This window comes from Girardinichthys multiradiatus, chromosome 12 (genome assembly GCF_021462225.1).
Source record: "Girardinichthys multiradiatus isolate DD_20200921_A chromosome 12, DD_fGirMul_XY1, whole genome shotgun sequence".
NCBI lineage: Eukaryota > Metazoa > Chordata > Actinopteri > Cyprinodontiformes > Goodeidae > Girardinichthys > Girardinichthys multiradiatus.
In genome coordinates, this window is record NC_061805.1 from 50,267,731 (window position 1) to 50,294,972 (window position 27,242).

The 27,242-nt window shown below is 40.6% G+C and overlaps 1 protein-coding gene across 3 annotated transcripts; it reads right to left on the reverse strand.

The window, feature by feature from the left end:
* Positions 1-533: 533 nt before the first annotated feature.
* LOC124877975 (solute carrier family 12 member 2-like) lies at positions 534-26,782 on the reverse strand. 3 transcript variants are annotated; one of them, XM_047381667.1, is made up of 27 exons: positions 26,033-26,782; positions 21,979-22,101; positions 21,673-21,748; positions 21,470-21,565; positions 19,247-19,386; positions 19,048-19,158; positions 15,335-15,443; positions 15,083-15,210; positions 14,692-14,776; positions 14,257-14,405; positions 9,754-9,861; positions 7,648-7,771; positions 7,457-7,558; positions 7,118-7,273; positions 6,471-6,570; positions 6,164-6,275; positions 5,937-6,077; positions 5,729-5,835; positions 3,911-3,990; positions 3,505-3,645; positions 3,306-3,425; positions 2,139-2,250; positions 1,946-2,032; positions 1,493-1,628; positions 1,335-1,402; positions 959-1,093; positions 534-926 (listed from the first exon to the last, which is right to left on the reverse strand). In XM_047381667.1, coding segments are annotated over exons 1-27 (3,303 nt in total). In that variant the 5' UTR covers positions 26,489-26,782; the 3' UTR covers positions 534-925. The 3 variants fall into 3 exon arrangements, with proteins under 3 accessions (XP_047237623.1, XP_047237621.1, XP_047237620.1); XM_047381665.1 differs by having other exon boundaries at positions 534-886; positions 919-1,093; XM_047381664.1 differs by having other exon boundaries at positions 534-1,093.
* Between the last annotated feature and the right edge of the window lie 460 nt (positions 26,783-27,242).

Sequence of the window (27,242 nt, forward strand, 5' to 3'; positions counted from 1 at the left end):
TGACCCAATCTTGGACGAGCAGAAAAAGAGCATTTTGTACCTTTGTGAAAATAAAGAGTTTATAGAGTCAACCTAAAATTAGATATAAAAACTGCGACTGCGTGGAGGCACTGTGGTGCAGTTTATTAGCACTGTTGTGTTGAAGCAAGAAGGTCTTGGGTTCAAATCTCTGCCTGAGGTCTTTCTGCATGTTCTTTCCATGCATGCATGGTTTCTCTCTGGGTACTCCAGCTTTCTCCCATATGACTGTTAATTGCCTTCAAGTTTGCCCTGTGTGTCTCTGTGTTGCCCTGTGATGAACTGTTGACCTGTCCAGGGTGGACCTCACCTCTAGTCCAATGACATAGGAACCAGCCCCTCCATGACCCATCAAGGATACGTGGGTATAGACAACAGATGGATGCATCTCCTGCTGAAGAAGAATAACTACAGGTTCTAGTTGCATCTTTAACAGGTGTGAAACCTCCGTACCAGATCAGTTACCTAAACCAGGATTTAAAGGGGTGTCTAATAACAACAAGACAAACAATGCACATGTTTTGTTAATATTTTATTAAAATTTACAAAACAAATTACAAAATTATTTCTATAAAGGAAAAACAATGTTTGGCAACATGGAATTCAAACAAATAAAAGGTAACTGAAAACCTAAATACGAGCACACATTCTGAAAAACATATTTAGAGATCTTAGAATTAAATTTTGACCATAATTAATTAAATTCATCTTCAATCAAATCACACAAAGCTAATAAATATACAGCTTTATATTAGAGTAAGCTGGTTAAGGAGAACCATCAACAATCTACTCGAATCAAGTCTGATCATGGTTCTGTGTTGTGCAGATGTAAAGCTGTAATAAATAAACTCAGATGCAGATACACACCGTGTGTGTGTGTGTGTGTGTGTGTGTGTGTGTGTGTGTGTGTGTGTGTGTGTGTGTGTGTGTGTGTGTGTGTTATGAGTAAAAGGTGAGGACGCTCTGGTGGTTTCCTCGGACCAGCAGCAGCGGAGGGAGGTCTTTGGACAGCGTCTCCAGCCAGCACATGTAGAGGGCGCTAGACACGGTGCCCTTCCTGGCCAAAGGCATGCTTCTGCTCACAGACAGATAAATTATCATTTATATTAAATTACATCCTCATATTCAACAAAAACCTTTCAAAAATAGAATCAGGGATTCACAATAGCTTACTCATAAATTCAGCTATGATTTACTTTGGCGCTGAAATATATGATCAAGCAGAAAGCCTGACATTATAACACAATGTTCTGTATAACAAGGGGAATAAATTGGTTCATTTTTCTCATAGAGAGCTGAAGGAGTGAAGTTCTTACACCACAATTAGTTTGGCTAAACTGGAGTGTTCCTTCAGAAGCTCGTTCAGTCGGATCTGACGGTTGGTCTATAAGGGAAACCAGAAATTGATCTTTGTTACACAAATGAATTCAGTTGTTGATCAGGGTCAAAGTTCATAAAAGCTGTAAGAGCAAACCTTGGCTTTGTAGAGCTCCAGTTCATTGTCGGTGATCCTCCAAGGCTCCTGGGCCTTCAGCCTCTCTGCAGCCTCCTGCTCCATGTCGTCCTCCTTCAACCGGTACGGCTCGATCAGCTCCTTAAAACTCAGCTTACTGTCAGACGGCACAGTTATTAACAGATACCTGTAGACCTATTTATTAAAATATCACAGATATGAACCCAGCAGATGTGCAGTTTAACCCTCATTCCTTCATTTATGGGACTGATATCACATATTCAGGAAAACCTACATAGTTTTTCTCACCAGGAGCTATGAATTAGAAGAAAATTGAATCTTTCTTGTGATTGAACTCATGGTCACATAATGAAGGTCTGCCAAATAAGTTATCATCAAATAAGAGACCAAAATCCATCAGGATGGGTGTCAGGACACCTGAGGAGGAGGAGCAGGAGACATTTTGGGTCTTACTTGTGTTTTTTGGGTTTCACGTTGATATCTCCAAGAACGTTGATGTCAGAGAAGTCAATTCTGAACCTGTTGAGCAGCGTGGCCATCCTATGGAGACACAAACAACAACCATTTTGTTGCTTTTTGGGACAGTAGATGCAGAAATTATCACGGCTAGTGTTGGTGGGGCAGAAGACAACAGACAAGGACTCACACTCTGCGGTCGTGGTCAATTCGGTTGATCTTTCCACCGATGAAGACTCGGATCCTGCAGTCACCCCATTTGCTCCTTATGGTCAGCAGGTAGGGGATCAGCAGAGTCAGACCTGGAAGCAAAAACACCAGCAAAGAGGTACGTTGGTGTCTGAACCGAGTGTTTTCTCTGTTTGTTTCTTCAGTTGGCCATTTCCAGAAGAGTTAAGGAAACATTTGCTCACTTGAAACAGAACGTTTCAGTAACATGCAGTGAAAACCCAAAGAACCTTATAGGACTCTGTTACATGGACTCTGTTTGAACATGGGGTTATAATGCTGGAGGTCCAGCATCCAGAGGCCACCATGGAGATGGTTGGGCTGAAGATGGAACGGATAATAATAATACATTTTTCTAGTACTGCACTTTAAATGCTCAAAATCTCAACGTGATTAGATGATTTAAAAAACAATGATTCAAATAAAAGTTAAAATAGTAACCGACTATAACAGACTAGGGTGAGATGGAGGCGGGGTGTCTGCTGTGAAGGAGCAGCAGAAAGAAGAAGAAGAAGAAGACTGACCAATGCATTATAAACTTACTGCTGACAGAGTCTCGCTGGATAGAGTGGTTGAGTCTTCTCAGCTTCTTTTTTATCTGGTTCTAGTTCATCTTGGCCATCCATCCCTGCGGTCATTTGCAGTTTTTCTCATTTCTTATAAATAGTCTGTTTTTGGTTTTTAATGCACAATTTATACACTTATACAGTTTGCTATTTTTAATAACTACACAATATTTATTTCTTATGTTTCTCATTTTCTTAAATTGCTCTTTATGTGCAGTGTCCTGTTTCATATTGTTTGTTATTTTATTTTTACCTCATGTGAAACTACATGCTTCAATCAGCCTTTCACGTTGCTGCTGGACACCTGAATCTCCCCACTGCGGGACAATAAAGGATATTTCTATTCAATTCTATTCCTTTCTATCATGTTTCTATTCAGATAACAAACATCTGACTCATTGTTTCTTTCTATTTTCCTTCCAAACAGACTTTCTTTTAATCTTTTAAAATGGTTTTGATCAACAGGTTTCCAGAGTCTCTGCAGGTTTTTATTGGGATGTGTATTTTAATTTTTTGCTGATATCTTTTAAAGGTTCTGAAGAAATGAATCAATGCAAACTGACCTCCGTCATCAAACAGCCACCACACGTCGATGGTTCCTTTACCCTGTTTCTTCTTAAACATCTGGCTGCTCTCCAGAAGACGCTGGTCAGTCAGACTCAGAGGACATTTGGTTTCTGTAGCTGCAGGAGGACGTGTTTAACTATAAAATCAAACTGGGATTATCGGTCATTAAAAGCAGCCGTCCAGGTTTCCCTCTACCTCTTATGATGAGCGGGCTGCTCTGGTTGCTGTGGGTCTTTGATGGACAGGATTCTGAGTCCGAGTCTTTAGCTGGACTGACGGAAATCAGAACATCTTTACTTTCCTTTGGTGGTTTCTCACTGGACGACAGCAGCTCATCTGCAGCAGAAACAGATAAAAATCTCTTTGTTTCTGTCATTTCTTCCTCTCATTCCTCTTTCTTATGAAGCATGTCTCAATTTGAAGTTAGGTTTTAGGGAAACTGCGTCAGAAAGATGGAACTTCAGAAGTTTAAGATGACTTTTGGTTTTTTTGATGCTTTGTATTCTTGGAAAAAAAAAGAGGAATTGAGGACATAAATTTGGAGAAAACGTAAAGTTTTCAGACCTCAATGTATTTATTTACACTAAAAATACAGATGAACCTTGTCCTGGAATGTGGGAAATGTCCAGCCCATCCAATAGCCTGAGGATCACCACTCCAAACTGCAGGTCAAAGGCATCGCTGCAATGTAAAGGATCCTGTTAATCACAGAGCAAACCTGGCAAAGAAAAGTCATTTTACTGTGCTTCTAAAAACAAACCTCAATTGTAGTGATTAGTTAGGAGGGCTACAGTTGCTTAATTAGTTAGAACTGTCATTATCTGCTATTTGAGAACAAAGAAGATCATTTTCTGTATCCTAACATAGTAACTTTACGTAAAATAGTTGCAAAAAGAAAGAGAACAGTCAGGAAAAAGGAAAAGAAGCAGCAATCCACAGGACTTCCCAAAGTCAGTGGATCAAACCGGTGAGGCTGCAACAAAGACTGGGAGCTTCTAATGAACACCAACCGTTTATGTGAGAAATATCCTCAGAAATCACTTAAAAACATCTTTCTTCCCCTATGGTCCCTCCAGCGATTTCTGGGTCTTATCAGGGTCTCCTCCAGGGGGGCATGCCCAGAAAAACTCCCAAGGGAGGCCCAAACACCTTAACTGAGTCCTTCAGCGACTTTACTTCGATCTCGCCTCAGATGACAGAGCTCCTCACCCTGTCTCTAAGGCTGAGTCTGGCCACCCTACAGAGAAGCTGTTTTGTGTGCTTGTATCTGGGACCTTGTTCTTTTGGACATGATCCATATTTCAAGACAACAGGTAAGGGATGGAACGTAAACAGACCAGTAAATCTAGAGCTTTGCTTTTGGCTCAGCTCTTTCTTCACCGTGACAGATTGGAGGAACACCATCATTCCTGCATAGGTGAACCCAGTCCATTTCCTGCTCTTTCCTGCCATCATTCATGAACAAGAGACCAGGATACTAAAAACTCTTCCACCTGTTGGAGTCCCACCATGATCTGGGGGTCTGTGTTGTCTGGGGCTTCGAATCCTGGTAGCATGCCCCCGAGCAAACTGATGTCTGAGGAGGGGTCAGACTACACCACATTACAGGACAGACTTCTCCGAGAGGTGAACCTCCTGTTGAACAGGGAGAGCGGGGCACCCTCCTGGAGCAATGCCTGGGGGTGCTCCATGAGGGCCCTACAGCCAGAAGAAGCATCAGAAGGGATCCTCCAGATGGGCTCACCGCCTGAGATGGTGCAGTGAGTTTTGGGACATGGAAGGTCACAGGTACGGTGTTCTTCAGCTGGATTCAGAAACATTTCTACAGAGATGCTCATAAACAGTAACTAGACAGCCTATTACTTGCTGGTGCACATACTGTGGGTGAGCTGGCAGCTGTAAATAATCCATCCTCCAGTCTGAGGGATAAACGTTAGAGACAGCAGTGGTGTAGTGCAGGTCAGCTCTGTGGTCAAGAAATATGGATCATGACCGACAGGACAACATCCAGGATACAAGCAGCTGAAAATAGCTTCCTTAATGGCCTGGCTGGACTTAAAGTGAGAAGCTCAGTCAGAGTAGAGCCCCTGCTTCTTAGCATCAAATAGAGTCTGTTGGTTCTGGTATATAATCAGGAGGTTTTCAGAGCCCGTTCCACTGAAAGAGAATCCTTGGGAGATCCAGGTCTCGCTGGAGAAACTACATTTCCCTTTTGGCCCCCAAGATGAGCAGGAGAGGAGAGGGCTGGCCCACAGGACCCGACCTCGTTTAGGATCAAGACAACGAATGGATGGAGATTTTTGATGCATATGATTTCCAGTTAATAACTTGTTAAATTTCAACCTGCTGTTTTGTTTAAGATAAAACTAGTTTGTGTGAAATGTTGGTGGGTGTTACTGTAAGGCGGTTCAGTCCTCACTGTATTGTGTTGACGTAATTCTCCACGTCTCTCATGTTTCCGTCGCTCCAGTTGTTTTTGAAACCCATGACTAGCGTGTTGGGCTTCAGACGACCCAAACCAACCGCCTGAAGAAAAGAGGTCGTGATAAAGAGATGATCTGCAGGTATGTAATCCACTCTTCAGATTTGAAATGAGTGTTTGGAGGTGAACTTGCCAGCCTTTATACCTGGAGGAGCAACTGCGCCCCATGCCTCAAGTTGTCTGCAAAAACAGGAGTATAAAAGGCTTTGATCCGTTTTTTAATCAGCCAGCGCCGACACCGAAGGTAATCCTGGGAAAGGTCCTTAACGTTTGGCCGGCGGGACACCTGGAGGAAGAGGAATAGACGCAGTCGCTGGTTGGAGAAACTGTTGCATCAAATCATTACTGCTGGACGATCGCTCCAGAACCTACCATCCTGACGTGCCCGCAGACCATGAGGCTGACGTTCTTGGTGAAAGAATGAACCAACTGCAGCAGCGCCGGGCGGGAATTTGGATAACCAGCCAGCACCAAACACTGCGGCCTAAACAAACAGCAACGTTGCAACATTTATTTTTCCATAAGATTCTGATTTGGATCTAGAAAGTAAACCTAAAGGCTCTTTATTTTACACACAGCTTCTGTGCTAGAAAGGAAGGAAATGTTTCAAGTAAAAACGTTCAAACTTTACAAAAACATTGAAGATTTTATGTCAAGCTGTAAATTTTCAGGATAAGACCTGAAGTTCTTGACGTGGTCCTCAACACTGGAGAGACTGAGACAGTGTGTCAGAGCCTGGTTGTAGATCAGAGCCTGAGTGGAGGAACCCCAGTTCACATCTACGGGAAACAACAGGTCAGTGCAGCGAGGATCAGCAGACTGAAACTGTTTATCAGACAGTAGCGAAATAACAAGGCAGAGCTGCAGGAAACAGTCCTCCAGGATGTTCATGTGTTACAGTAGGTGCAGTTAATCAAATGAAAAGCCTCAGAGAACGTTTAGGTGTGACAATGGAGCTTCTGCCAGGAAATCCTACATATAATTTAATTCTTCAACCCCATCAGCTATAATCTAAGAGAACCTGTGAGGTTAATTTTCAAAGTCCACATTAAAATCCCTTCATGTTTGCCATTTTAAATTAGAAAGGCTAAATTCTCCAGGCTAACTCAGAAAGTGCCGATCAAAGATGATGAAATGGTATGGGTACTATGGAGGCAGCCATGTTGGAATAATATGGTAACATGCAGAACACCGTGTGTTGCTCATAGATGCTATTTTACATCTTTACCTCAGTCCACACAGCAAACAGAACCTCTACATAAGTTTTTACATGTTTCTTCAGAGATGTTTCTACTGATGGTGAATATTTTAGGGAATGTTTCTCACCTGGTTTCTTGTAGCTGACGTAGATGTAGAGGGCGAGGATGATGAGCAGGGTGACGAGGGCGGCCCACCAGTTGATGACAAACATCACAACACAGCACAGGATGGCCCCAGCCAGAGAAACCCACATGTTATAGTATTTGAAGCTTGGACGCCACCCTGTGGAGAAAACAAAAAACAGCAACCCCCAGGATTTTCTACAGAAATAATATTTTACTTGATGGACTCTGCAAATCTAGAGATGTTCCGGTAAGACAGACAGAATATTCCTAATAGATCAGTTCCCAAACAATATGACCAGATGATGTTGGACCAATGTTTTTAATATTTCTCAGGGTTTACCTGGAGAGTTGGCCAGGGAGGCGTGGAAGACTGAGAAGTTTATGAGAGCGTAAGAGGCCAGGAAGAAGTTGGAGATGATTGGAGCAATGATGTTCAGCTCGGCTGATCGGACAGAGACAGAGAGATTCATTGCCTTTGTATATTTTTATTTGTTATATTTTTAACTGAGAGGTTTAAGCTGTGCAGCCCACCAATGAGGATGAAAGCGAGGCCGATGCAGAAGGTCAGGGCATATCCACGGAGAGGTTCGTTGTTTTTACCGTATCCCTTTGCAAAAATTCCCAGCCCAGGATAGATGTTGTCCTTACAGAGAGCCTGAAGTGGCAACAGCTGTAGTTAGGTTCAAAGCAGGGTTGTTTCACAAAGTGGCTTCGAATCTTCAGTTGGTTCAGGGGAGTTTCACAATTACATTATTATATTATTTAAGGAGGAAACAAACCATGAAATAACAACAGAACAACACTTGATTTGAACCATTTTTCTATGCTTGAAACATCATTAGATGATCAAATAAAACAGATTCTTAAAGGTGGAACTGCCCCATGAAGGTACAGAGAAATGGTGGCATCTTCTGATGAAACAGTAATAATGTGAAGCAGGCGGAGAGATGAGGAAATGACACAGAAATAAAATGAAATAAAACATCAAAAATAAATATAAAAACATAGCCTCAACATAATATAAAAAAACTATCTAAAAACAATTCATACATCTCTGAACTAACAAAACAATGAAAAATAAAACAGGATAAAATACAGTAAATAAATAAATATATATACACTGCTCAAAAAAATAAAGGGAACACTTAAACAACACAATATAACTCCAAGTAAATCAAACTTCTGTGAAATCAAACTGTCCACTTAGGAAGCAACACTGATTGACAATTAATTTCACATGTTGTTGTTCAAATAGAAAAGACAACAGGAGGAAATCTTTGGTGATTATCAAGACACTCAATAAAGGAGTGGTTCTGCAGGTGGGGACCACAGACCACTTCTCAGTACCGATGCTTTCTGGCTGATGTTTTGGTCACTTTTGAATGTTGGTGGTGCTTTCACACTCGTGGTAGCATGAGACGGACTCTACAACCCACACAAGTGGCTCAGGTAGTGCAGCTCATCCAGGATGGCACATCAATGCGAGCTGTGGCAAGAAGGTTTGCTGTGTCTGTCAGCGTAGTGTCCAGAGCCTGGAGGCGCTACCAGGAGACAGGCCAGTACACCAGGAGATGTGGAGGAGGCCGTAGGAGGACAACAACCCAGCAGCAGGACCACTACCTCCACCTTTGTGCAAGAGGAGGAACAGGAGGAGCACTGCCAGAGCCCTGCAAAATGACCTCCAGCAGGCCACAAATGTGCATGTGTCTGCACAAACGGTTAGAAACCAACTCCATGACGATGGTATGAGGGCCCGACGTCCACAAATGGGGGTTGTTCTCACAGCCCAACACCATGCAGGACGCTTGACATTTACCAGAGAACACCAGGATTGGCAAATTTGCCACTGGCGCCCTGTGCTCTTCACAAATGAAAGCAGGTTCACACTGAGCACATGTGACAGACGTGACAGAGTCTGAAGACACCGTGGAGAGAGATCTGCTGCCTGCAACATCCTTCAGCATGACCAGTTTGGCAGTGGGTCAGTAATGGTGTGGGGTGGCATTTCTTTGGAGGGCAGCACGGCCCTCCATGTGCTCGCCAGAGGTAGCCTGACTGCCATTAGGTATCGAGATGAGATCCTCAGACCACTTGTGAGACCATATGCTGGTGTGGTTGGCCCTGGGTTCCTCCTAATGCAGGACAATGCTAGACCTCATGTGGCTGGAGTGTGTCAGCACTTCCTGCAAGATGAAGAAGAGATCCCTCAGGATACCATCCGCCGTCTCATCAGGAGCATCTCCAGGCGTTGTAGGGAGGTCATACAGACACGTGGAGGTCACACACAATACTGAGCCTCATTTTGACTTGTTTTAAGGACATTACATCAAAGTTGGATCAGCCTCTAGTGTGTTTTTACACTTTAATTTTGTGTGTGACTCCAAATCCAGGCCTCCATTGGTTAATAAATTTGATTTCCATTGATGATTTTTGTGTGATTTTGTTGTCAGCACATTCAACTTTGTACAGAACAAAGTATTCAATGAGAATATTTCATTCATTCAGATCTAGGATGTGTTATTTGAGTGTTCCCTTTATTTTTTTGGCGCAGTGTATATATATTTATACATTAAATAAGGTATGACTAAAAAATGCAAGAAAATAAGTCAAAATAAAATGACAAGGTTTGTCTCTGACCTGGAAGACTTTGGGTGCGCTGACCAGTGAGGCTAAAGCTGAAGACAAAGTCGCTGAAAAAATCCCTGCAGTGATCAGAGGACCGAAGTACGACACCAGACTCATCACCTGGATAAAACGGACACAAACCTTTTACCTTCACTAAACAAATGCAGGAAACCTTGAGGGACCTGGAGAACTGTCTGTTATCTCATCAAACCTTAAAACAATCCAGTGGGACGTGGTATTTATTGGCACTAACAGGAATTAATTCATCCAGATTTGCTCTTTTTCATTTAACAGACCTGAGAGCTGTTTCAGAAACAGAAAAATTCAGTTTTCCTGGTTTAATTCGTTTTAGAAACGACCAAACTTGATTCTAGAGAACAGATTACGTTCAGATCCAGGGTAACCCTGCATTCCCACCTGTCTTTAAAAGGCCATGAGGATCATCACTGATAAACTGATGCTGATGTGGAAACGTTGCTCAGATGACTTTCAGGATGCTTCAGTTCATTGTGGTGCTGGATCTTTGGACCCATCAGTCTGCACAGCTTCATCCCCTGATAACTGGGATACTACAGATTAGGGTCTGTCCCATCACTAAACAAGTGTTTTACTTCAGAAACGTCCTGAACACAGAAGCAGCTGCCTCAGTGTGAGTTGGTGCACACGCTCAGTGATATCAGTGTCAGTGAGCTGGATGTGAGCGGAGGTGGAGGCTCTCAATGCTCTCATTCAGGTCAGAGCAGCAGGAATCTTGTGACTCAGAACAACAGATGCTATTATCTTTGTTCTGCTCTCTGCATGATGCTGAGAACAGCTCTGTTTCTAACACACACACACATACACACACACACACACACACACACACACTTGTTTTGCCATATGTAGTGAGGACCATGTGTTGACTCCCATTGACTTCCATTGATTTTCAGTCATTTTCAACCCTTTCTATGCCCTAACCGTGACAATAACCCTAAACCTAACCATTACCAGTGCTTACCTAACCCTAACCTTAACCTAAACTCAATTCATACCTTAGTCCTAAACCTAACCGTTAGTGAAATAGGTCGTGAGGACCAGCAAAATGTCCTCACTTTGGTACAAACGGTCCTCAAGTTGATGGTGAAATCTCACTGTGATGCCAAGACAGGAACACACACACACACACACACACACACAGTCTGAGGACATGTACACATTCTCACCCCGAGAAGCAGCCTTACTGCATCAGTCTAGCATCTTGCAGGTGTTAACTAAAGAAAGTTGGAACAGATAAATCTTTACACTTATGATGAACTTAGAAATCATATGGTTTTCTACAACATCAGATATAATGATGGTAATCTGCTGTTAATCCAGTGGCAGATTAGGGTGTGTGGGCGGCTGTGACGTGTTTGGACGCTGGGAAGTGGGACAGCGTGGTGTCCTGACACAGAGGCACCACCAGCCAGAGGGAGAGTGGGTCCCCAGTATAAAACAATGATTGTGGGTGTGTTGATGCACGTCAAGCTCTGTCCACTCTGTGGCCTTTACGTAATACACATTCTCAAGCTTTTCTGATGCTTTGCAGTCGAATATCAACACTAATGACTTTTTCCCGTAATATGTTGGACTGTATAAGTTAGATTTTACTTTATTTGTGATTAGCTTAGAAATAGGACAAAATATTCTGATGTAATCAGTGACCAATAGGAGCTGTGCTCCAGTTTTGTCTTTTTTAATGCAACAAGCTGTTATTCCAACAAATCCAACTATATAAATTGCAAGAATAAGTTTATATATTTTACTAGATTCATTATACATTAGTAAAATATTTGAAGCCTGCGTTTCTTGTAATTTTGGTGATTCTGATTTACAGAGAATAAAAACCCAAAATGTCAGGCTTCTGGAAAATATGTTCATTTCTATGCACTCAATGCCTGGTTGGGGCTCCTTTTGCATGAATTACTGCATCAATGCAGCGTGGCATGGAGGCGATCAGCCTGTGGTTCTGCTGAGGTGTTCTGGAAGCTCAGGTTGCTTTGATAGCAGCCTTCGGGTCATCTTCATTGTTGGTTGTGGGGTCTCTCATCTTCCTCTTGACAATACACCATAGGTTCTCTATGGGGTTCTGGTCAGCCCAGTTTTTCTTGCCAATCAAGCACAGTACCACCATGGTTACTAACCTAACTTTTGGTACCTTTATCAGTTTGGGCCGCTACCAAGTCCTGCTGAAAAATTAAATCAGCATCTCCATAAAGCCTGTCAGCAGAAGGAAACATGAAGTGCTCTAAAGCTTTCTGGTAGGTGGCTGGGCTGACTGTGAACCTCAAAAAACCCAGTGGACCAGAACCAACAGATTACATGGCACCCAAACCATTACTGACTGTGGAAACTTAACACTGGACTTCAAGCAACGTAGATTTTGGGCCTCTCCACTCTTCCTCCAGACTCTTGATTTCCAAATGAAATGCAAACTGTATTTTTTTCTGAAAAGAGGACTTTGGACCACTAAGCAACAGTCCAGATCTTTTTCTCCTCAGCCCAGGTAAGACGATTGTAGCCCATGTGTAGCATCCATCTGTGTGTAGTGGTTCTTAATGTGTTGACTCCAGCCTCAGTCCACTCCTGGTGAAGCTCTCCCAAATTCCTAAATGGATTTTGGTTGACAATCGTCTCAATGCTGCAGTCATCCCTATTGCTGGGGCACCTTCTCCTACCACATTTCTTTCTCCCACTCAACGTTTTATGAATATGCTGTAGATTTTTTCACAATATTCTAATAACCCGAGACACTGTAGGCTATAATCATCAAAATTACGAGAAATAAAGTCTTGAAATGTTTCACTCGTGAATCTATATAATATATAAGTTTCATTGTCTTAAATGAGAGACAAAAAATATTGAACTTTTCATGATATTCACATTTTTTGAGATGCACCTATATATCTTGTCCAGAAAGTCCTGCACTCCACCAAACAGCAAACGGTACTAAAAGATCTCACACACTCACTGGCATCATGGGTGAAGATGAATGAAAAAGCTAAAATAGAATAATCTTTTATTGCTGTAGCAAAATCGGAACCTAAAATCAATTGATTTGAATTCATTTATTTGGTGGCGAAAACGATCCTGCACAACTAAATAATTATTTTTATAAAATCACTGATACCATTCTCATCATCAGCCCCAGCTCTTGCTATAAAATAAATGTAACTGGAATGTTTCTCATAGTTTACTTTTCAATATTTTTTAGACCGTTGAGGAACTTTTAATTATAAATCCACAACTTCCGGTTTACCTGAGGTATACATATGATGGGAGACCTTTTCTCTTAGCCACTCTTCAAAATGGGAAAAACACAAAAACATGTCAATTTACTAAGGCAGATGGATGTTAATCCTCATAAATCAGGAAATGCCCAGAGGAATAGTCACCTACATTTGCTCATATCTATGGTCAGAGCAATAATTTAGAAAAGCTTAAAACAACTGAATTTGTGACAAACATGTTAATCAAGAACCAAAGTTTATCTTGTTCCCACAAACAGCAAACAGGATGTTAAAAGAGGTAAACCCCCCAAAAAATTGTGGTTTTCATTACTTATCAGCTTATTAGTGCCAAATTCAAAAATGTATTTAATAAAACACTCATGATCTACATGGAGCAGTTCGCAGCCGAGTGTGAAGCAGCTGGGATTAGAATCAGTGCCTCCAAGTCCGAGGCCGTGGTCTTCTTGAGCCAGAAAAAGGTAGAATGTCTTCTCCGGGTCGGGGAAGGGGGGGGGAGTGCCCGCCTCAAGTGGAGGAGTTCAAGTATCTTGGGGTCCTGTTCACGAAAGAGGGAAAAATGGAGTGGGAGATCGATAGACGGATCGGTGCTGCATCAGCAGTGACGTGGGCGCTGTACCGGTCTGTCGTGGTGAAGAGAGAGCTGAGTCAGAAGGCGAAGCTCTCGATTTACCGGTTGATCTACGTTCCTACCTTCATCTATGATCATGAGCTTTGGGTCATGACCGAAAGAACGAGATCACGGATACAAGCGGCAAGTCTGGGTCTCTCTGCTTAGGCTGAAGTGGAAGAAAATGGATGGATTTAATAAAACAATTGTTTCTGTCTTAAAAGTAATAAGAAATATATGGTTTAAATGTCCGCACAACTTACATTAAAGTAACTATGATAAGATTGAATTTTGGTATATTTCAGAAACTAAAGCCAGCTTAGCTCAGATTCTCCAGCTTCCCTCACCACATGTGGATGTGCCCTTGAAAAAGGCACTTTAATGGATGCCTACACATGGAGCAGAGAAGCAGGAGTCTGACTGTAGAGGATACTGGGTTGTCAGAGGAAGTTAGGTACCTTTCTCTGGATGATAGGCACAACTGGGACATTCATGAAAAGTGCTGGTGCCCTCGAATACCTACTGGGTCCTACATCCGGCCATTGTGACATCAGCACACTCCACATGTCGGGTAATTACACAATATAACCACCTAGCCTCATGCACATCCAAAATGTGACCCGAGTTTAGGGTTTTTACCTGAAAGTCGTTCATCAGGCCATACTTGCAGCCTCCTTCCTTGCAAATGGAGAAGTCGTAGCCCATCGTGCAGGCGGCGTCTGTGCAGTTGATTGTGTCGCTCACTGTGTCATTGTGGTCACCAGTCGCATCTCTCACAATAGAAGAACCTGAGAGAGAGAAAACAGCAAATTGGACCAAAAGCAACATCAATCGACTATTAGGCCTTTAAGCAATAAATGATCTCATTGTCGACATTTCACCTGAATTTAACTTTGATTTTGAACACAATACGTTTAAAAGAAAGCCAGTTTTGAACACAATAGAAAAATTATAAAGCAATGTAATTAATTTCAGTCTAGCTCAAAATTAGATCTGCTGCCACTGAAAAGTCACAATGGTCTTTAACAGAATTTGGAGTGAAGAGCATGAAACTGATGTGTGTTTTATATGGACCTGCAGAAATGGCAACAGCCACGTAGGTGATGCCTGTGATGAGGATGGCCAGCAAGGTTCCTTTAGGGATCGCAGACTGAGGGTCCTAATGTCAGAGAGACATAAAAGTGTTCACATTTAATTTGTGCATTTTATGAAAACAGCACAATTTAATGTGTTCGGACAAAGATTGTGAAGGACAAATGCCAGAAATAGGATGATTACCAAACTATGAAGTAATTTAAGTCAATGCCTGATCTTAATGGTCCTCATAAAATCTCTAAAAGTAAAACTAGTTAATTCATCTTTTCTGGGCACACAGCCTTGGAGCACACCAGATAGGTATCTGGCAGAAAAACCACCCAACATTTGTAAAAGACTAATATATTTATTTTATGAGGTAAAAACGCACAGCAAGGTCACCAGAGATGTTGGCTCCTGCTAGGATCCCAGTGGCAGCAGGGAAGAAAATCGCAAACACAGAAAAAAACGTCTCATCATCTCTAAAATCTGGGCCGAAGTTCTCAAAGAGGATTGCAGCTGAAAAACAGGACAGTCAAAAAAGAGTAATATAAAGTCTGGGATAATGATTAAACCAAAAATAGAATTAAACAAACCCCAAGAGGATGGTTAGCATGTAGGGACCATGGGATTGTAAGCTTACTGTTGTATCCGAAGAATCCTTTGGGCTCCTTGTTTTCTACTGGAATGAAGGTGCCCAAAAAGTAGTTAACAATGGCTGCCAGCAGGATTATCAAGAGGACAATCTGAGCCTAATGGATCCAGAGAGAAGAAAAGCAAAATACTTTTTCAGCTTTAATTACAGAACTGCATGAGCAACTACAGCAGGTGGTTTAAACCAAAACCCTAGAACTACTACATTTTATGTAGTAGCCTAATCAAACACCTAATGCAGCTATATTCAAGAGAATTAGGTCCAAATGATCCGCTTTTAGTGCGTTGATTATCTGCTGTTTCAGCTCTGGCATGACTGCTTTAGCTAATCAGCGCAAAATGCAGAGTGAAGTTCAGTCTACTTATAATTTTATTAATTCGGTAGATGTCAAATGTTTTAGTAAATATACATTTTACCTGATGGAAAAACATGGGCTCCAAGTTAGCAAAGGTAACCTTTAAAAAGATGTATGATAACGCTAACAGTCTAGATCAAATTAAACTGTCAAGCTAGCATGAAAACAATAGTTTCATGCTAGCTTGACATGCTAGCTCAATGAGTGTAAATTTACACTCAGTTGAAACTTTTTCCAGAGGGCTAATTGTGTTGATTAAACAAACCAATAAATATTATTAGCAATGCAAGACAATGACAATGTTCACCTCCAGATGTAATATGGTGCCAGATGATATAATAAGAAACAAACTGACAAAGAACTAGATTAACACACTAGCAGTTATCAACATTTTGTCTTAGCGTTTCTTTATGTGGCAGCCATATTTGTTTTGGGGGTTGGTGATAGCAAAAACTTTCTAACTTTCCAAAAATTTTCAGTAGATTTTGGTCATAATTGTAACTTGGAAATTTTTACTTTGAAGCACAAATACAACCAGTGTTGCCAACCGCACCTTAAAATAAGGAATGGTGCCGTTTTCGTTAAGGAAAAGGTGCATTATCTACAAAATTGACAAGGAATGCACTTTGTTGCAAATTTATGATAGAGTATTAGGACCAGGCAAAAGTTTTTTTTATTTTTATTACAAGAATAAAGTCAAAATATTGCGAGAAAAAAGTCATAACATTATGAGAATAAAGTCGGAATATTACAAGAATAAAGTTGAAATTTTTATGAGAACTGTTACAAAAAAGGAAACAAAGAATGTTGAGCAACTTGTGAAGTTATACTTTAGTATCGGCTTCACAAATAAGGACATTCTTCAACTTTTAGCACATTAGCATCAAATTAGTACCACTATCTGGACTTTGAAACGATTGTGCTGTGTCTGTTTCAAAGAAAGAACCACACGGACTTGGAAGAAATTGCTTGTTTTGTGGAAAAGAGCTGGCATTACTTTGTTCTCGTAATGTTACTACTGTATTCTGTTAATAAATTAAAAAAAAGAGTTTTCATAGCCTGGCCCTAATACGTGTTTCTAAGTCAGTAAAGTGGATTTATAACAGAAACGGATAAACCGCGGTTCAAAGGGCACGTTTGCTGCCCATTCATTTGCCTGAATTTTTGAACGTTTTTCAACCTGATTTTTTCAATCAGAAGTGTCGTCTTTCAGCGTTGGTAGGATACACCGGAGCGGGATTTTGAGGAAAGTAGGAGCAGCTGGTAAAAACAACAGGAGATTTAAAAGGAATATTTAAGAGGGACCGTGTATAAGTCACACAGGAAAGGGTGACGACAGGAGTTTTCATCCGGTAATGGGGACGTGAAACGACGTGCTGGAGGAAACTCCTAAAAAAGAGAAAGGCCGACCAGGATATCAGACGGTATGTCTGATCAGTGCTCATCTAGTTTAAAAAACGGCATTTATCAGGCCTTCAACTTTCTTTTCAAAATCTCAAATGGCTTGAATATTCATACAATATTATTAAAATATAACAAAAAAACTAATTATTTAAAATTTAAAGGAAATCGTTCTGGTTGAATTTGTGAAAAATGAATACCAATAAATTAATAAATAATCTGTTTTATTCATTTAAATGATAGTTCTTTCCAGAAACATGTTGCTTGACATGTTAAATTTACCACTGAAAAACTACCAAGAACTAATCCCCCCCTCCCCCGAAATATACAATTAATTTCAGTTATACTCTCCATTTTCTTTCCTTAAGGGGGCATTAAAATAGCCTTTTGTGATACATAGAATTCAGTTAAATTTAGTTTAGTTATATTATGCCCATCCAGAACAAATGTCATCTCAAGACACTTTACAAAAATATATATTTCTCATTTCCAATTCAAATTTAATTCATTTGAAACAATAACATCCTGGCGACAGAGTATTTTATACTTTAATGCTCAGTGGTCAAAAGTTATTTCTATATGAAAGCTCAGCCAATTGAATTAAGTCCTTTAAGCAATCCCTTCTGGTGGCCAAAGAGCTGATGGTGCACAGATAACTGCATCGAGTCATTAACTAAAGCATATATGAAATTAAAAGTAAATAATTGTTAGGTGATATCTTTAGAATCCAGCATCATTATTAAAATTGAAAATTTGATTTTTAAATGCTTGCATTATAATGAGTAGAATTGGAGCAAATATGTAAAAATAAATGTCATATATTTTGCCTCCGTAAATGTAAACTTTTGCTATTCTAATATAATACCAACATATTCAAATTAATTGCGGATCTTTTTCTTCAAATCCCTCACATGAGCCTGTCTATGCTTCTAAAATTTCTTCTGCATTTTCCTTTAAGATATATAGAACATTGTCCTACTGCCACCCAGCCCCACAAACAAACAAGGAACAGAGGTAGGTGTTGTTCGTTATTTCAGTTTTTGCAAGTTGGCAACCCTAAATGGAACGGACCCCTACAGAAAAGCTATGCAGTACAAGTTAGTTTTTAAAGGTCCAATTTTAATGCTGCGTTTTATTTGACTCTGAAGTCAAGAGTTTAGTTGTGGGAAAGCTGTCACACCTGAGTCGAAGGCCTTCTAGTTCAAAGTCGGAAAACCGCTGGGACTTGCTAAGTGTTGTGGTGCTAACTGCTATTAGCAAAACAAGGAAATAACACGTTTTTCTTTATTTTAGACATTAAAACTTTAAAGGTGCAGTTTTGTGTGTGCCACTGTTTTAGTGACAAGTAATCAATACTAATTGATTACTTCTCACTAATTAACGCAGAAAAAAGTTAATCAGCTGACAGCTCAGTCAGCTGCTAAATAGTGAAGCAACGAAACAGACCATTACCCCCCCATCCCTCCTCCATCACTCCATTGTAAAGGCATTGGAGGCTAAAGTGGCTAATAGTGGCTAGTAATAACACAGATTATGGTGGAGTCAGACTAAAGATGACAAAGTAGAAAAAGTAGGTACCCATAGCAACCTACCCTGTTACTGTAGCTGATCACTAGAGAAAAATGTCAGGAAATTTACCAGAAAGACAGACATTTTACATGGCTGCTGCTGAATAGATTTGCATGAACTAAATGCTTGTTTACACTGTTGAAAATATATATTGTATGCGCCAGATCCATGTTTGTTTTAAAACTATTTGTTCTTGTATAGAATGATCCTTTATTTGCGGGGAAGTTTCAAAATCCAACTTTGAAGTTAAAACAGATAGCATCATAGTTACTTTAGTTGGACAGAAAAATTTTAAAAACAGACCAGTTTTGGTACATAATTTCTACTACACCAAATTTTTTATTTGTTCCCATGTTTTTTCAAAGTTAAGATATACCTTAGCTTCCCACTCCATCCCAGCAACAGAGATTCCCAACAACAGTATGATGGTCAGAGTCCCGACGATACGAATGTCATTCAGCTCATCAGTCATCAGAGCGTCAACGTCCTGTAAAAAAACATTGTTTTATTGTTTTATTCTAGATTTAGTTTTCACCAGACAAGAGATTTTCTCATTAAATTAGCATGTTTCTTACACCGAGCATCTCAACAACCGTCTCCGCAAACCCTATGACATACATGGCCACAGCCACTGCATTGGCGAAGGCAAAGATGAGACCAATAGATCCTCCAAACTCTGGACCCAGACTTCTGGATATCAGGTAGTACGCTCCACCTGAAAACCAACATTATCCAACAACAGGTGAGCCTCATCAAATAATAGCTGGTGCATGTTCTGACCTTCTTAATGTCTTAGACACCATTAGGTCTGCTGAGTAAAGGTAGGGTCAGTATTTAGCAAATTCTCTTGTTCAACTATTTTCAACACACACAAAAAATACCATCACGGCTTTAACAGTTAAACATCAGAACACGTTTAAAAATGTTTTTATTTACCACTGAATGTCTTGTACCCCAAGTTTGCACAATTGTGGAACAGTCCTAGTTAAAGTGAAGTTGTTTACCAAAATATGAAATTATCAGAAAATACCAAAATCCAAACTTTATTTTAAAGGTGAGATTCCTTAAAATAAAACAGGAGTTGGCTTTGATAACAGCCCTGCTAATCTGACCCATCCTGGGATGGAAGCTATGGAGAAAACTTGTTGTAAACCTTCTCCGTGTGTCGTCAAGATTTTCCCAAACTAGCTGTTTATTTGTTGGCAGACTGGTTGAAATATTTAGGTAAAGCTCATAGTAATTAAATTCTAAGGATCTGAGGCGGACTGAATAGTTGCCTTATATGGTTTTTGAGGCTTCTCTACATATTAAGAGTAATTTAAAAAATACGAAAGAAGTTAAGCACCAGTTTATCCTAGTTAAGCATGAACACGGTGTTAAACATGGTATGATCATGTTTTTGCGGATTTGCTCACATAGCCAGTAGCTCCAACAACAGGCCGTTGTGACTACCAAACACCAGGAAGTTGCAAACTATGACCACTTAGCCTTGTTCAAACCCACAACGTGAACTCTATTAAACTCCATTTAGTGCCGGTACCGCTGTTTCACGGGTCACAGAGACATCCTCTGACTGCTGATCTTCAGTATTCTCCAGCTATTGCTTTTGTGCCCTCTGGTACCTGTTGTAGTCACGCCAGCTCCTTGCAAATCAAATCCTTCTCTAATTTAACCAAACTTTTCAAAATTAAGTGAAATGACACCACCTTCTAATAATAATAATAATAAAAACATTTAAAATGTTAAATCTAAAGAGCCCCCACTCCCACTTAAAAAAGTCTCATTTACCTTGTAAATTAGGAATCTTTACTCAACCCTTCCAGGCGTAGCTTCAGCATTTTTAGCTTTCAGGCCGTGGCCTCTCCCTGGGCCCCATCAGGTCATTCAGGAGAAATGTGGCTTCAGTAGTCCAGGGTTTTAGACATAATCTGCATTTGATGGAGGACTGCACAGTGGATGTAGGGGGCGTGGCCCCTATAGCCATGCACGAATGAGCAGTGCTGGACGATATTAGACAATCTATCCACGAGGATAATATTGGCAAATATTGTGATGACGATTTCAGGTCTGAAATCTGCTTGTTCTCTTCTTTCCTCTATTTCTCATCAGTGCTTCCATCACTCTGTGACCTTTAACCTTCTGCGTAAGGTCATTAGTGTCCCATGTGAACATTTTCTGCCCAGAGACTCTGTCAAACTGGCTCATAAGTTCATAACATTTGGAATATATTGGGCAACAATTATTGCACTCCATACACTCCCTTGTGATGTGAATATTGCACACACTGATGTTGCGACGACGATATATTGTGCAGCCCTAGTAAGGAGTGTGCTATGTGCAGGTCAGCATAGATATACTCAAGTGTACTTTAATGAAATCCGGTTGTGTTATTACTGATTATGCTAACATATATCTTCCCCAACTATATTTGAAATCCTTGTTAAGAGCCAGCCTTCAGTGTTTTACATTACAGCCTTTTCCTGTTTATCCCATATATTAATTTCAGTCTCCTTGGAAAGTTTTTGCAACCTTGATGTCTAGATGCAAAAATATCTTACTTATTTTAATCCTAGAGTCAGCAAAAAAAATCACATATTTGATTTTAGATATAGTCAATACAGAACCTGTGACTGTATATTCTACCAGTAAATCAGATTGCACTAGAACGCGGGTGTAAAACTGTAGGAGGACACCACACTAAAACAACTGGAAAACAGATTATCCCCAGAGTTCAGGTGAAGCTACACTGCTGACACTGACATGACTGATGAAGATCTCCTGTGGGTCAGATTTCTCACCTCCTCTTACAAAGCCATTTGTTGCTATTGCTGAAGTAGACAGGCCGGTGATGGTGGTGACCAGAGTGGCCATGAAGATGATCGCGATGGTAAGGCCTGTTTCACAAAAACAGCAAACATGTTATAATCCATTCATGTAGTTTGAAACATGAACCACTTTAGATCCAACATTAGTCTGGTCTGACTGAGAGATTTTCACCCACCAATTCCAGCCTGTCCAACAATCCAGGACATTCTGATGAAGAGCATCACACCCCAGATATTCAGCATGCAACGAACCTGAAACACACATTCATGATGGTGGAACTGTGGACATGTCTAAAGCTTAATATGCCTACTGCTCACACTTTGCAAGGAAGAGACAATAAAAACACAGCATCTCTCCAAACTTTGATTTGCTTTTTGCACTGATATAGGGACTGACTTATACCGTCCCTGTTTAAGACTTCCCCTGAGTACATTTGAGACTTCACCTGTCCTCAAGTATCAAAAGGCCAAGAGACACTAACCACAACTCCCTTAATCCAACCAAACTTGACAACTCCTCCTTTTGCCTCCTTTGCCATTAGAGCTGCGGCCTCCTCGGCTGCCGATGGCTCTTCGCCGTTGGCCAAACTGTCCTCATAGGGCTCCTGACAGAAGAACAAAGAGGAAAAATATCAGAAAAACGTTCAGGCGTATTGGGAAGTAAGAAAGTAGTTTTAATCAGTGATTGATGATTTTTCGTTTCCCTGGAGTATAAATATGACGTGACATAGAGACCCATTTAATTAAATCAAAATGGATATGTACTGAGCCATTTTCCTCTCCCTAAGCTATCACACAATTTCACACAGAACCGCTGCAAACACAAAGACACTCAAACCCTTCCCTTCACCGCAGAAGCTTACTTAAAGGGTGATGGCAGACAGTCATATCAGTGAGCTGGTGCTGGACGTCACAAACAGGCGTAACATGGCAAGAACAGAGCAGAGCTTTTATGACCGTCTTTAGTCGAAAAGGGAAACATGTTGGCTGGAGTTCATCTGCCTCACAGGCGACAGGAAAGCTGAAGGATGCTCATAAGTTGAAAAGCTGTGCTGCAAAGTGGAGGCTATAAGGCTGACTAGCACCACAAACCTGGTGTAAGCATCCTAAACACAGATACGTTGACATATAAGGCATTTAGAAAGGTCAGTGAAGCTGCTGTTTCTACAACAGCCATGTTTTAAACATGTTTGACAATAGATACTGTTGGGACCCCAGTCATGGGTTACAACATAGGCGAGCATGACTCTGAACTGTTCAAAGACCAGTATGAACCTTTCTGGAACCTTCGAAATAAATCACATTAACCTGCTTTCAGCTCAGACCAGGAAGAGGAGGAGTCAGAACTGAATTATTATTTTACTAAATGGGACAGCTAATTAAACACCATTAAGACTCAGTTATCCAGAAAGGTTTGGTTCTTATTCTAAATGATATATTCTTAAATATTATTTTCATACTTCATTACTTAATAATATTTGCTTAAGTATTATTTCACTAAATAAAGGCAGCTAATTAAACACTATTGATAATAATAATAATGTTTTATCTGATCTTGCATTGTGAGTGGTGGTTTGAAGGGATACCAATTATTGCCTAAGTTAGTTCCAAGACTAACATAACTTAATTTTCTCAGGACAATCCTTGGTTCTCAAACATAAATAACATTGAACGGTAATGTTGCATCACTTTATTGGTCATGGTTTTGAACCATTTTAAGCTTCGGTTTCCTTGTTCCACATCTGCATATAATTCACTGGTATTTCTTATTCTTTAATTCTGCTTGGTAGTTTAGTTGGATTGTTCTAGCATAGTAAAGAGTTTGTTAATTGAAATATGTTTTACTTTGAGTTGAATTATTTTTGTTAATACATTCTTGTATTTTTAAGAAATTGTGTGAGTTTATTCCGTGTGTGCAAAGTTTCAGTAATGCCAGAGCTTGACTCATACTTTTCTCTATTGTCATCATACCACCGCCTTATTAGGCTGGTATTCACAGAACAACACTTAACAGACTAAATTATTATTTAATTAAATATAAAGAAATAAATTCATAATAATGATCACAACAATACTAAAATGATCCCCTATGACTCCTTTGTTCAGCTGTAAAGTAGCTACTAGTAATATGAAATAAGGATAAAGAATTTCACCTTTAAACTGTTTTATTGGGTTTTTCTGAAGATGCAGACTGAACTTGACGAGACTGGAAATTAACCCTGGCTAACCTATGATGCCATCAAAGAAAACTTCATGCAAGAATCAGCAGAAGCACAAAAAATGACAAGTTAATGAACACATTAGTATGGAGCAGATCCGGGTTCCCAACAGCTTGTTCAACAGCTAAAGGTGCACACTTCATCATAGATATTACCACTTCTACTAAGTAGTGTCCTTACTTGCCTTCTAACTATTGGTTTTGCACTAATTAGAACATTAAAAAATATGTCAATGTTTTTTATTAAAAAGAACCATCTGCCTTTATTTTGCAGTATTAAAAATAGTATTGAGTATGAAGTATTTTTCTTAGAGTTTGATTTTGTGGTAAAGCGACGACCCTGACGGTCTCTAGGCTGGATCAGGTTCTATATTTGTTGTGCCACAAAATCTCCAAAGCTCATCGATCTTGGGGTCACCAGGTCTCCATAACAACTGTTAGACACCATCTACATACTGTCAGTTATTTCAGAGACACACAAGAAATAAAGCCTTTTCTGTCCCACCATCACAAACATAAAAACATGTTGGGTTTGCTGAACTCTTCTGGGACTTTAATTGGACCCGTGTGATCAGATGAAACTCGATTTTTAGCAGCAAACGCTCCCGCTCAGTCTGGTGTGAAACAACAGCTGAATGCTATAATTATGACTTTGTAACGACCAAGGGTCAAGTGATGACCAGTAATTTTGTAAGAAGCAATTAGTTCTTCGTGTCTGATTATTTTACCCACTGAACAAATGTAAAGGTTGAATTTTCAGAGGTTGCAACTGGAGTAAGGGATGTATTTATTTCAAGGCTTCGTACACATCCGTACCAGAGGTGCCAATACTTCCGAGTGCTCTAATGCTGTTGTTGTTCTCGTGATGAATTTACACCTTTAAAACTACCTTCTCTAACAGAAGACCTTGGAATGAAATGACTGTCACCTTCTGGATGAACGCAGGAAACTAAGAAGGCCAGTTAGTCTCTTTGTTCTTTAGCAGAAACAGAAAAGATTGAACACAACAGTTGAAGGCCAAACATCTCAAGATCATTCAGATTGGATGGAGAGCATCTGTGAACATCAATTTTCAAGTCTTGCTACAGCTCAGTAGGATTTAGGTCTGGACTTTGATTAGGCCATTCTAACACATGAATATGCTTTGATCTGAACCGTTTCATTGGATCTCTGGCTGTATGTTTAGGGTAATTGTCCTACTGGAAGGTGAACCTCCACCTCAGTCTCTTGGATTGTCCAGTTTGTGTCTCCATCTATCTTCTCATCAACTCTGACCAGTTTTGCTATTCCAGTGTAGAAAAAACACTCCCACAGCATGATGCTGCCACCCCATGTGTGTTTTCATGTTGGCCAAAAAGTTGAGTTTTGGTCTCATCAGAAAACCTTCTTCCACAATTTTGTTGTGTCTCCTACATGACCTTGATGCAGACTGTGAACTGGACTTCCTATGTCTGTCTTCTTTAAGTGCACAACGAATAGTTGTCCTGTCAACAAATTGTTCCACCGGAGTTCTTGATCTCTGCAGCTCCTCCAGAGTTACCGTGTACATCTTGACTTCTTCTCTGATTAATTCTCTCTTTGCTGTTCAGATGATGGTATGTCCAAGCTCTAGAAGATCTTCAAAGCTTGATATGTTGTTCTAGAACCTAACCCTGCTTGAAATTTCTCCACAACTTTCTCCCTGAACTGGCTCCTGTGTTCCTTGGTCTACACGATGCTGGTTGTTCTCTAACAAACCTCTGAGGCTGTTAGACTGTTAGACTGAGATTAATTTACACACAGTTGGACCCTGTTTACTAGTTAGGGAACTTCAGATGGTTGTACTGGATTTTATTTAGGAGTATCAGAGCGTAAAAGATGCTTAGGATAAATGCGTGCCACACTTTTCAGATTTTTACTTAAAAAAGTAAAAACCATCTTTCCACTTGACAAATATGCTCTAATTTCTGTCACAATAAATCCCCCAAAATACACAGATGTTTAACTGCACAAAATGTGAAAACGTTTAAGGATATAAATATGTTTACAAAGCACTGCTTGGACCTAGATGCCTATGATTTTTATTATTCTATTAGTCTTAAATGTTTCTGTCTGTTATCTTGCTGATCATTTCATTTTTTTTTCTAGAAACCGCTACAACAATCTAGTTAATCAATAACTTATTGATGAATAAAATTGTATTTTTGTTCAGCTGAAAATGCTATATTAAATGTAAGTGTTGTGTATTAAGTTGAATAGGTTTTCTGTATTTTGTGTGCACATAAAATCTAATTTAACTACAATTAAAATGTATTTTAAGGTAAACTGATCATTGTTACTTTATCGAGTTCGTCGTGCAGCTCCGACAGCGACGGTCTGGTGAGTTTCTCCCCGAAAGGCGCACAGGTCTGGCGATAGAACTCGATGTTGGGCACCGCGTCGATGGTGTTGTGCCCGAAGGTCCGCATGTAGTAGGTGTTGGAGTGGGAGTCAGAGATGTGGGTATGCCCGGTGCCCGTGGAGTGGAGGCTCACTGAGTCGCTCTTTGTCACGTCCGGTTCGTGGAAAACATCCGGAGGGGGCCCGATGTCCGTGGCAGTGCCCAGGCCGCCCGGGTCCATGAAGCCCACCACCTTAAAGCGGCCCTTGGATTCCTCAGGAGGAGCCCTGGATCCATCAGCGGAGCCCGGGGCAGGAGCCGGAACCGGTGTGGATGATCCCTCCGTCACCACATCCACCTGGAAACGGCTCTGAGAGGGGCCGCCGGCCTTCAGAGAGGGTTTTCTTTCCGACATGATTTAAGCAATGATCAGTGACAGAGGTGCGCCGAGGAAAACTTTTCAAGTTTTCAAAGATCTCCTGCTTCAAAATCAGGGGTTTAATTTCACATGGACATGTCGTCCTACAAGCTGAGTTTAGACAGAAATCCGATGTCTGACATAAGATACGAATTAAAAATATTTTTCTCTCCCCTTGTGAGCTCCGGATGGATGCGCCAGGACGCACATCGGCGATGTGAGCAATCCGTGCGTAAAGAACACCAACTCTGCCGTCCTCCCTGCGCGTCTCTCCGTCTGTTTCTCACATGATGCCTCAAACGGTTTATTGTCAACTCAGTGTGTCCCCTCCTCCCTCAGCATGGAGGGAACACTGCGCAGGAGACATGAAGAGAGGGGATCAAGCTCCATTACGCGCAGATTTTGGCCCAGAAACAAATTCATTTGTATTTGATTTTTGCATAACTTGAGAAAATAATCCATATAACTGCTGCTGAAAACCGATCTATTTAATAGTTTAGCCTATGAAACCAGCAGGAAAATTAGAATATTTGACAAAATGTTGCAGATTTGATGCACAAGTCTATGCATGTGTGCGTTTTAAACAAAGCCATTTGTTATCGGCGACACACTATGACATTCACACAGGCCCTCATGCAGGGAGGCAGCAGCAGTATTAGCATACAGAGAACAACAGCTGCTTTCTGTGCCACAGCTCCTGATGCTGAAGCCAAAGACTGAACAACAAATCCACAATGGCAGAAACCTGCTC

Coding starts and splice junctions, on each gene's coding strand:
- LOC124877975 (XM_047381667.1), bottom strand. CDS start 26,488: ATGTCGGAAAGAAAACCCTCTCTGAAGGCCGGCGGCCCCTCTCAGAGC. Junction 14,777..15,082: donor ACATCTCTGGTGACCTTGCT/GTGCGTTTTTAC, acceptor CTCTGACATTAG/GACCCTCAGTCTGCGATCCC. Junction 7,559..7,647: donor CCTCGCTTTCATCCTCATTG/GTGGGCTGCACA, acceptor CTGTCCGATCAG/CCGAGCTGAACATCATTGCT.